Below are 12,418 nucleotides of genomic sequence, written 5' to 3' on the forward strand. Positions count from 1 at the left end.
ATAATATGGATGGATGCATGGATCAGGTTACAGAGATTTTACAAGGACATGTTAAAAAGCAAGCTCCAAAATGAATTTCTTATCAATCAATATCCAAGGGGCGTCCTCCTCTGCTAAGAGGAGTTGGATAAGAAAATTGTGTACTCGTCATAAAATTAATTTTTTAGCTATTCAAGAAACTAAGTTGGAGAGTGTTGACTTAGTTATGGCTAGATCTTTTTGGGGTAATTATTCTTTTATGCATGCTTTCTCTCCTTCTCGTGGAGCTTCCGGGGGTATTCTAGCTATTTGGGATGTGGATTTGATTTCTCATAATCATGTTTCAGTTCATGATGGTTTTGTTGTTATTGAAGCAGTTTGGGTTCGTTCGGGCCTCCAAGTGAACTTTATTGTTGTTTATGCTCCTCAAGGGTTAAGTAAAAAAAGACTTCTTTGGATTGATATTTATAATTTTATATCTAATTCTTCGGGGGAATGCATTATTATGGGTGATTTCAATGAAGTTAGGGATGAATCCGAGAGAATGGGGTCGAAATTCTATACGTTTTCTGCAAGAGTTTTTAATGATTTTATTAACTCTCTTAACCTGGTGGATGTTCCTTTGGGTGGTCCTAGATTTACTTGGAGCGATAAATGGGGTTCCAAATTTAGCAAGCTTGATAGATTTTTGGTTACCGAGGGTTTTTTGGAGTTTTTTCCTCACCTTTCAGCTATGGTCTTGGATAAGAATATTCCAGGTCGTCGCCCTATTCTTTTATTGGAGCATCGGGTGGATTATGGTCCGACACCTTTTTGAATATTTCATTCTTGGTTTGATATGGAGGGGTTTGATGATATAGTTCGGGAGACTTGGGCTACCTCGGTGGTGGAGTTGGATTTGACTAACCCTTGGGTTATTTTTAAGAAAAAACTACAGTTTCTTAAATCTAAAATCAGGGAGTGGAACTCTAAACACCGGGACATGGCGGCTAGTAAAAGGAAGAACTTGCAAGATTTAGTAGAGCCTATCGATGTTAGACTCATGGAGGATGAAGGCTTGGCTACATTGAGAGAGCAAAGAGTTTCTTTATTAAAGGAGATTTCGGATCTTGATCATTTAGCTCAAGTTGATCTTGCTCAAAAAGCTAAAATTCAGTGGGGGCATCGAAGGGGATGAAAAATCTAAATTTTTCCATGGTATGCTTAACCGTAAAAGGAGACAAATAGCTATTTGTGGCTTGATGATTGATGGTATGTGGGTGGATAATTCGGGCACGGTCAAAAAGGGGTTTCATGATTATTTTCAATCTTTATTTCAGAAGAGTTCCTCATGGAGGCCACTTACAGATGGTGCGTTTTTTAGTTCTTTATCCCAACTGCAGGTTGATTACTTGCAATCTCCTTTTTCTTCTAATGAGATTAAAAGGGCTGTTTGGGATTGTGTGTCTACTAAAGCCCCTGGCCCTAATGGTTTTACTTTCGGATTTTTAAAGAGATACTCGGATCTTGTTGCTACTGATGTTAAGGCGTTTGTTCATCATTTTTTTCATCACTCAGTTATCCCTAAGGGATGTAATGCCTCGTTTTTCACCATTATCCCTAAAGTTAGAGATCCGAAGACTCCAAAAGATTTTAGACCCATTAGCCTCATTGGTTGCCAGTATAAAATTATTGGCAAACTTTTGGCTAATCGTCTTGTGGAGGTTATTCATAGTGTTGTTAGCCTTGGGCAATCTGCTTTTATTAAAGGTAGACAGATCCTGGATGACCCCTTTCTTCTTAATGAATTGGTTGCTTGGAGCAAGTCTTCCAAAAATTCTCTCATGTTTCTTAAGGTTGATTTTAAGAAGGCGTATGACTCCTTATCTTGGGATTACTTATTGGAAATCATGTCCATTATGGGATTTGGGTCTAAGTGGTGTCGGTGGATTAAGGAGCTTTTGTCAACAGCTAGGGCATCTGTGTTGATCAACAGTTCCCCAACTGATGAATTTCAAATTCATCATAGATTGAGACAGGGTGATCCGCTTTCGCATTTTCTTTTATTCTGGCTATGGAGGGTCTCCATATTGATTTGACGAGGGCCCTGGCTGGGAATGCTTTCAGAGGGGTTTCTATTTCTGGGACTGAGATTTCTCATCTCATGTATGCGGAGGATGTTATGTTGGTCACCCCATGGGATCCTGAGAATGCTAATTGTCTTCTTCGTATCCTTAGATGTTTTTACTTCGCTTCAGGGCTTAAAATCAATTTACTTAAAAGTAAATTGATTGGTGTGGGAATTTCCTATTCACAAGTTCTCGAGGTGGCTAACAGGATTGGTTGTGCTGCTTGCATGATTCCTTTTTTCATCTTGGTATCCCGGTGGGTCAGAATATGTCGCGAAAGTCCTCTTCGGTTTCTTTGATTGATAGATTATGTTCTAAGTTATCCACTTGGAAGGCTAAGTGTCTTTCGTTTGGAGGTTGCCTTACTTTGGTAAAGTCTGTCTTGGGTTCGTTAGGGAAATACTGGATGTCTGTTTTCCTTACTCCTCTATCGGTTTTGAAAGAGCTTGAAGGAATGAGGGCGAGATTTTTTTTGGGGTGAAAACAGGGATGATAGGCGTATGCATTGGGTTAGATGGGATAGAGTGTTATCCTCCAGGGATGAAGGTGGATTGGGGATTGGCACCCTGTTCTCTTTCAATAGGGATATGGTTTTTCGGTGGTGGTGGAGGTCTTTTCATTGCCCTAACCTTCTATGGGTTAGAGTGATAAAATCTATTTATGGTTTGGATGGTGCTTGTAGGAATTTGATATTTCCAAATTCTGGTCAAAGTCCTTGGGGTGGGGTTATCCGTATGCTCTCCCACTTCCACCAGAAGGATATTGATCTTCAATCTCTTTGTCCTATAAGAGTTGGTGATGGTACTCGCGCTGGATTTGCATAAACATGTTTCTGTCAAAGACAGGTTGTCCATGGGATTGAGGGTTATTACTCTTAGACGGGGCCCTAGAGGTGGAGTGGAACAGGAGCAATGGAATAAATTTATTGGTCTTTTGTAGGATTTCCATCTCAGATCGGTACTAGATAGACTGGGTTGGGTTAATGATGTGTCAGATAGATTTTCCATTTCCTCGGCTCGAAAATTATTAGATGGTATTACACTTAGCAACGGAGGTATTTCTACTCATTGGAATAATGGGTTCCAATTAAGATTAATGTTCTTATCTGGAGGATTAGATTATCTAGTTGCCCTTTGGACCCGTATAGAACATATTTTTGCTAATTGCTTGGAGTTGATTGCCCTTTGGACCCGTATTGCGATCTGGTGGGGTGTCAATTGTCCTACTCAGTTGATTGTGGATTCTCTTTTCAATTGGGCTGATTCTACTAAATGGAAATTTGGTGTTGGGGTGTCAATTGTCCTTCTCAGTTGATTGTGGATTCTCTTTTCAATTGGGCTGATTCTACTAAATGGAAATTTGGTGTGCGTAAAGCTTTTGATGCAGTTAGCTTGACTACTTTTTGGTGCATTTGAAATTTCAAGAACGGTGTGATTTTCAGAGCGAATACGCCTAAGAAATCTTTGAAACCGTATGTTTGGATTTCTAGTAGGTGTAGTAAAGCCAAAGATTAGTTGGTCATCTTGGCTTCATAATCCTATTAATGCTACTAAGTTGATGTAATTCTTTTTCTAGCGTCTTGCTATATATATATATATATATATATATATATATATATATATATATATATATATATATATATATATACCACATATGTGTGCTAATGAGACTTGAACTCATGATCTATCATTTGATAGTGTCACTTCTTACCACTAGGTAAGAGGCACTTAGATATATATGATTTATTTTATAAATTGCATTTCTATAAAACTATAGTTTAATGATTTTTTTGTATGGAAACGGTTATTATCGAAAAATACAAAAGTTAATGATTCGAAAATTGGCGACTCACATTGATTTCAATTCTAAAAGTCTGCTCGTGTGGTTAGTGGTTAAATGACCGAAGTCCAACTTATTGAACATCTGGTCAAAATTCGACAAAATTTGGCTTGGAATCTAAAGTTTTCCAAATTGGATAATTTTATTCAATCATTTTAATTATTGCTTGATAAATACAATTGTAAAAACAGATTTTGTTAAAATAATAAATTATTTTCAAAATAAATTATAAACTTTTGATTAATAAACTACATGTGGATTTTTGGGTGTGTTTAATAAAACTATATGATAGTTGGTAACTAAAAGTTGGAAGTTGTAGTATTATAATTTTTTTCTTATTTAATTTTAGAACAACAACAATTTTATATAAAAACAAAGAGATGCTAGGAGGCATTATTGAACTTCTCAACGAGTCCATCAAATCAATACTAGCTTTAGAATGATGTAAAATAAACAAATGAAAAGAATATTCAACAATGTTATCAAAAATGAATTGCTTCCTATAATCAAAGGACCAGAATAAACATTCCGATACATCCAAACGACCCATGAAACTATCATAAAAATCGACTCTACAATCTTGCTTCCTATAATTGGAATATACGTATATGAATGTTCCGCAAAAATAATAGAAAACTTTCAGAATATGCAAAACTACATAAAATTATTTACCTAAAACACATTATTGATTTAATAAAAAAAAGTAATTAAATAAATTTGCAAAAATATCAAATAATTCTTTTTAAAAAAAAAGTAATTAAGTCAATTTGCAAAATTATCAAATGATTTTTTTAAACTTTATTAAACGTAGTTTTTGAAATTGAAATTTTATGTTTTAGTTAGAAGCTAAAAGGTCCCAATATCAAACAATTTTTTTTCCTTCTTAAAAGTAAAAAAACTAAGAGCTACTAAAAAGTATGTGCCGAACACACACTTACCGATTAATGCATTATATTTTTGGCTATGATTTTAAGAATAGGATATCAAATACAACTTAGACCAACTTATTCCAAAATAAATAAATCAAAATTGTCACACATAGTATCTGCTTTATAATTATAAAATTGGATTTTCTTTTTCATAATCAATAAGTTATGTAGGCTTTACCTTGGCTTCACTGTGTTTCCATGACCTTTTGTCTCATGGGTTGCTTGTTTTTTATTCAACTCATATCACATGGCAGATGGCCATACATGGGAAAAAGAATGAAAGCATTTTCATAAAGAAGAAAAGTTGATTAAAGGAAAGAGGGTGGTTGCCCTTGTTGCCTTATCCTTACTTCTCATGGACCCTTATTTGTTAGGGAAAGTCTTTCCCCAACATCTTCTCCTAGCCATGCTATTATTGCTTGTACCTTATGCATCAATGACTTGTATCATTTTATATTTGTCGGTTTTGGCTCTTGTAACCAAAATGGTATAAGTCATTCTTTTAAAATGACAAGCGACGTAATTATGGTTTATGTATATGAGATTTGATCATGAAAGACTTAATTTAATTAAAAAGTTTAAATCCAAAATATCAGGTACAATAGATTTTCTATAGTATACCAATTCACGAATAAAAACTGTAGACATGTAACAAAATCTCATCAATAATTTGGGATGTTAAAGCACAAAAGAAAAAGACCGTATATGGTATCTTTGCAAAATTTTCATGATTTTGTCGACACTTATGAATAAAAGAAAAACGTGACAAGTACTACTCATCCTAAAATGTTCAATGGCATATGAAAGTATTTTGAAAAGGAAACATGACTTATGTCTTGTTAATTAGACCTTTACGTGTTTGAAACTCTTTTGGTATCACCAAACATCAAAAATTTACATTTCACACTTGAATTTTATTCTCTTAGTTACTAGAAAGACATAAAGATAACAAAATGCTAGATATTGGTAAAAGATTTCTTAAAGTAATGCTTGTTAATTTTCTTACCTTCTCAACCCATGGTTTTGTTTATATATATATATATATATATATATATATATATATATATATATATATATATATATATATATATATATATATATATATATATATATATATATATATATATAAAAGTAAATATATGGTTGTTATGTACCTACATTTAGGTATAGAACCTTTTAAACGACTTACTTTTAAACAAAACAGATCTAATTTCATTTTCTCTTTAATTTCGTTTTAATATAATACCATTGAATTGAGTTAAATTATAGAATGAAAAAGATCAAATACATATTTTCTTTTTTTTTTTCAAAATATTCATTGAAGTTTCTAGCGAAACTAAAAAACCAGTATTTTTTAATGAATATAACTCAAACATTTTGTCTTGGGGATATGTGGTTATGTATCTAATATTAGATATAAAACTATCAAAAACTATATAATTTTAATAAAATTTAATCAAATATCTTTATCATATTTCTTGTATCCTCTATAAGAGCTTATATTAGGCTCTGTATATATTTTTATAGAGTTTTTGCACCACAAACCATGTATAAGAATATTTTATCAACTACATGTAGTTTGGTATATTGAAATATATAAAAGAAACCTATAGTGAAAGATGGAAACTGTATATTAAAAACCCGAAAAACCTCTCCCACAATCCATAAAAAAAACAATGCAAGTTTACATAAGATAGGTATAAGAGGAAGTTATGAAGCTTCTAATAGATGTCTAATAAAAAAACACTTTCGAAATACATAGATGTTGGGGGATGAAGTACAAAATAAAAAATAATGAGTTCAAAAACAATAGGAAATAGCTAACAGTGAAAGAAAAATGTGCTTATAATCATAATGAATTCAATTTAGATAGTTATATACATAATATTACATACATGACAGCCATATATTCACTTTTCCATATATATATATATATATATATATATATATATATATATATATATATATATATATATATATATATATATATATATATCAAAACTACATAGTTTGGAGAGTTCTATATATAAACTTAGTTACATAACAGCCACATATTCCTTAAGCTCATGCATATATATATATATATATATATATATATATATATATATATATATATATATATATATATATATATATATATATATATATTCATTCAATGAATTTAGTAGGGATAGGGTGAGCAAAAATCGAACTGCAAACCGAAAAAATCAATTAAACTGAAACCAAAAAACGAAAACCAAAATAAAAACCAACGGTATGGTTTTTTAATTTTGCAAAAACCGAAAATGTTCGGTGCGGTGCGGTTTCTAGTCTTGCAAAAACTGTAAAAAACCAAATCGCACCGCACATATATATATATATATATATATATATATATATATATATATATATATATATATATATATTAAGTGTTGATATTTGTAAGAACGAACAATTCGTGACAATTAAAATTTCTATAATTATAAATATTTATTTTATCACAAGATGATTGTATATTTTTAATCATACATTATGTGATATTTACAAGATGGTTGACTCCAGGCCTGTTATGGAACAATTCCATGAAATATGAAGGATTTCGGGACAGTTTGCTCAACACAATCTGAAAATGGATGAAACCATTTCTGTGGTTGTGATCATTGACAAACTGCCCCCTTCCTGGAAGGATTTTAAACACAATCTAAAACATAACAAAGAGGAATTGACTTTGACTCAACTTGGAAGCCATTTAAGGATTGAAAAGTCCATAAGGACTCAAGAACTTGATAACAATCCTAAAGGAAAGAACCAAGTTGGTTCCTCTTCTGTAAAAATGGTGGAAGGAGAAAGTTCAAAGAATCCCAAGAAGTCTAATGGAAAAAGGAGGTTTAAAGGAAAGGATGACAAGTCTTCAAACAAGAAGGCTAAGTTGGTTTGTTGGAATTGTAACAAACCAGGTCACTTCAAGAACGATTATCTTCTTCGCAAAGTAAACAAGGATGGTGCTGGACCAAGTGGATCCAAGGATCCAAAAAAGCAACAAGGTCATATTTCTGTTTTCATGCAGAATTCTAAATATATTCAGAATTATATTTATATGATTTCTGAAGCATTTTATGTGGAGGATGATAATGTTGCATGGTTGGTTGATTCAGGAGCAACAAGTCATGTTTGCAAAGATCTATATCGGTTCAAGGACTTTCAACAAATTGAAGATGGATTTGTTGTGAAGATGGGAAATGTTGCAACTGAACCAATCAAGGGCATAGAATCTGTTTTACTTACTTTTACTTTTGGGAAATGTTTGTGTTTGAACAATGTTTTTATATGTTCCAGGGATTCGAAAGAATCTCGTGTCTGAAATTGTATTAAATAATTGTGGTTACAAACAAGTGTTAGAAAGTGACAAGTATATCTTGTGAAGAATGGTTCTTTTATAGGATTTGGCTATATATGTAATAGAATGATTAGGCTTAATATTAATTATCATTCTAGTGATAATTTTGTTTGCATGGCTTCTAGTAGTACTAGCAATAATTTTCATAAATCTGAATTATGACATGCTAGACTAGGACACATTCATTACAAGAGATTAAAAGACATGTCTAAAATGAGTTTAATTCCTCCTTTTGGTATGCAAAATAATGAAAAATGTAAAACATGCATGCTAACTAAAATCACTAGACAACCTTTCAAAGATGTTGTTAGGGAAAGCAAGGTGTTGGATCTTATACATAGTGATTTATGTGATTTCCATGCAACACCTTCCCTTGGAAACAAGAAGTATGTTGTTACTTTTATTGATGATGCATCTAGATATTGTTATATCTATTTGTTACATTCTAAGGATGAAGCACTTGATAAATTTAAAATTTATAAACAACAAGTTGAGCTTCATAAAAATAAATTAATAAAAGTATTGCGTACTGATAGAGGTGGTGAGTATTATGATCCAGTTTATTTTGAATCAACTAGAATAATACATCAAACCACAGGTCCATATACACCACAACAAAATGGTGTAGCTGAAAGGAAGAATAGGACTTTGAAAGAAATGGTTAATTCCATGTTGTCTTATTATGGATTAAGTGAAAGATTTTGGGGTGAGGCAATGTTAACTGCATGTTACATCTTGAATAAAACTCCAAATAAGAGGAGTAAGAATACTCCTTATGAACTTTGGTGTAAAAAGATACCAAATTTGAGTTATCTCAAAGTTTGGGGTTGTAGAGCAGTTGTAAGGCTTACTAAACCCAAAAGGAAAACATTTGGTGAAAGAAGTATAAATTGTATCTTTATTGGATATGTTGAGCATTCCAAAGCTTATAGATTCTATGTTTTAGAATCTAATGACTATGTTTTTGTAAACATTGTTATAGAGTCAAGAGATGCTATCTTTGATGAAGAAAGATTTACATCTATACCAAGACCAAGAGACATAATTCAACAATCTTTCAGCAAGAACACAACTCAAGCTGGAGATGATTCTGGTGGTACAAGTTATGTGCCTAAATTTAGAAAGAGTACTAGAGCTAGAAAAGATAAATCTTTTGGATCTGATTTCCAACTATATTTAGTTGAAGGAACAAGGAATGAGACTATTTCTCAACATCAATATTGTTTTAATATTGAAGAGGATCCAAAGACTTTCAGTGAAGCCATGGCTTCTAGGGATGTTCATTTATGGAAAGAGGCAATTCATGATGAGATTGATTCTATCATGCATAAAAATACTTGGATATTGGTTGATTTACCTCCTGGTTTCAAGGAATTAGGATGTAAATGGATCCTCAAAATAAAAATGAAGGTGGATGGCACTATTGATAAGTATAAAGCCAGATTGGTTATCCAAGGCTTTAGACAAAAGGAAGGCATTGATTTCTTTGATACTTATGCTCCTGTTTCCAGAATTTTTACTATTAGATTATTATTAGCTCTTGCAGCTATACATAATCTTGTGATTCACCAGATGGATGTGAAAACTGCATTCTTGAATGGTGACTTGGATGAGGAAATATACATGAAACAACCTGAAGGGTTTGTGAAGCCTGGAAATGAACACAAAGTTTGCAAGTTGAAGAAATCATTATATGGTTTGAAACAGGCATCAAAAGTTTGATGATGTTGTCTTGTCTAATGGGTTTGCATTAAACCAAACTGACAAGTGTGTATATAGCAAATTTGATACTTTTGGTAAAGGAGTCATGATTTGCTTATATGTAGATGATATGTTAATTTTTGGTACTGATTTAGAAGAAGTTGATAAAACCAATAAATTCTTATCATCTAGCACTACAAACTAAATTACATTTAGTGGCACAAGTTTTTAGTGGCACAATCTTTTAATGACACTATATAAGACTTTTAGTGGCATTATTTTCCTTTTGGTACGAAAAGATTCTAATATTCAGTTGCCGCTTCTTATTCCTAAAATAAAAAGCTTTCTGCAAGCAAAATTTTGATTTTCATTTACCGCTTCTTATTCCTAAAATTAAAATCTTTCCGCCTACCCCCAAAATTTTAGATTTTAATCAGAGTTCCCACCTCAACTTTCATTTCTTTCCTTGCCCTAGTTAGTTTAGGGGGTGTTTGGATTAGCTTTTTAGCTTATTGCTTATAGCTTATTTGTGGTGGGAATAAGCAATAAGTAATAAGCATGGGGAGCGATGCTTATTAAAATTAGCTTATTTAGCCTAATAAGCTGGATTTTATCCAAACACTCAAATTAGCTTATTATGGGAATAAGCAATAAGCATTTCTTTTTTTCCTATCCAAACACCCCCTTAGTTTTTTGTGATCGTATATTGCATTGAACAAGAGAGATCGACAGGGAAGATGGAAGTGAGATTGTAAGGGGTTTCTAGTGTAAAACACGCAAAAGAGATCCATATTTTTCTCGATCGATATTTGTTTTGGGTCGCGATTAACGAACCTGAACAGGAAACACAATTGGATATATCTGATTCGAAGTTGCTAATGATGGTTCAAATTTCATTAAAGATCAAGAACGAGGATGGTTTCACGACTTCATACTACCCCTCTCTCACTGCTCATCTAGCTTTTGATGCAATGTAAGTGTTTGATTTTATGTCTCTATGTAATTTGATGATTGTCTCAAAAGAAATAAGTCTGTAGATTTGTGGAAAGTAATCCCTCTTTTTTTTTGGAATTTTATGTCTCTTAGTTCTGTTTTTCTTTCAATTTTTGTGGTGTGAATTTGCATCCCAAGATGCAGAACAAAGAGGGACAAAATAGGGATATCTACATTATTTCCAATTTTTATGGGTTTTTTATTTGATTACAAATCTTGGATGCTATATTAAACTAGATGCAATGGGAATGTATTGTTTTCTGTAGATACTACTGATCAAGTAAATATTATGATATTTGTTTACCTTTTTTTTCCTTTTCTATATTATAATGATCTCTTTTCTTATGTTGCAGTTATGATTATTCTTTTGCATCTCATTAGTCACATGGTTGAGCAAAGGACAAAATGCTTTAAAGGAAAATCTTGTTCATTTGCTTCTTCATTAGTCACTATTGTGATTCCAGAATCTTTAGATGCATCTAAGGTTTATACATCTCTATCTATGAGGGGTTAGTTTTCTACATTACCTTAAACCCAATTAATTTGACCGAATACACCATCTAACATAAAATAAATGACCATTTACCCTTTAAATTACTAGTGGTAAAGAAACAACTATTATATCAATAATTTTTATAATTAATAAATATAATTCTAAATAAAAAATAAATAAAAAGTTTGGTAGTCAAGATCAAAATTTTATTCTTCATATTTTTATATTGAAGTATTTATTCATGTACACAATTTCATATCTTAAAAGGTTCAAAAAAGAACACTAAACTATTATCTCCTTTGTTTTATCATCATGATCATGCGTTTTATGAAACTCAATTTTCCTAGCCTCAAATTCTAACAGATGGTGCCGGCTATCTCAAGTTAAGGTAATCCTTTACAATATTATCTTTTTTTTATTTATCATTCTTTTAATTCAAAATTAAAGATTATACATTTATACTATCTCTTGTTGCAGGTGGTCTCTTTCCTTACCTTTTACAGAGCTTTGTTAGTTATATATAATGTGACATGAATTTTCAAAGGCATTGTGAACCTGCTTGTTACTTTTTAATGTTTTCATTAGAAAGGTGATAGATACTATTATATGCGATATGTATATCCCTAGTTTCCTATTCTGCCCATGTATGTGATTTGGCATTTATAAGATTTACTTATCTTTATGTTGTTGTTATATAAGTTCAAATTCAGTTTTAATGTAAGTATTGATACTGTGTTTTATCATTTATTATGTTAATTGTCTTTTCATTATTTTATAATTTGTTTAAATTAAAAAGAAATTAGATATAATTTTAAACTTAATTTTTTTGTGGGAAAAATATATGCCCCCAAAAGAAGAAAAATGATAGTTGTTTTAGTAAATATATAGTGACATAAAAAAAAGTGTCACTAAAACCCAAAAATTGTTGTAGTGGCATAATAGAATAGCGCCACTAAAGCCTAAAAGGCTGCGGCGACACAACAAAAAAATGCCACTAAAG

At 31.8% G+C, this 12,418-nt stretch overlaps 1 protein-coding gene across 1 annotated transcript; it reads left to right on the top strand.

Annotated features, from left to right (window-relative positions):
- Positions 1–205: 205 nt before the first annotated feature.
- Positions 206–796, top strand: LOC145099566 (uncharacterized). The gene has a single exon (XM_079037122.1). The coding sequence runs from the start codon at positions 206–208 to the stop codon at positions 794–796; it is 591 nt and encodes a 196-aa protein (XP_078893248.1).
- The last annotated feature ends 11,622 nt before the right edge of the window (positions 797–12,418 follow it).

Source organism: Lactuca serriola, chromosome 4, assembly GCF_051521515.1.
Source record: "Lactuca serriola cultivar US96UC23 chromosome 4, Lser_US96UC23_V15, whole genome shotgun sequence".
Taxonomy (NCBI): Eukaryota; Viridiplantae; Streptophyta; class Magnoliopsida; order Asterales; family Asteraceae; genus Lactuca; species Lactuca serriola.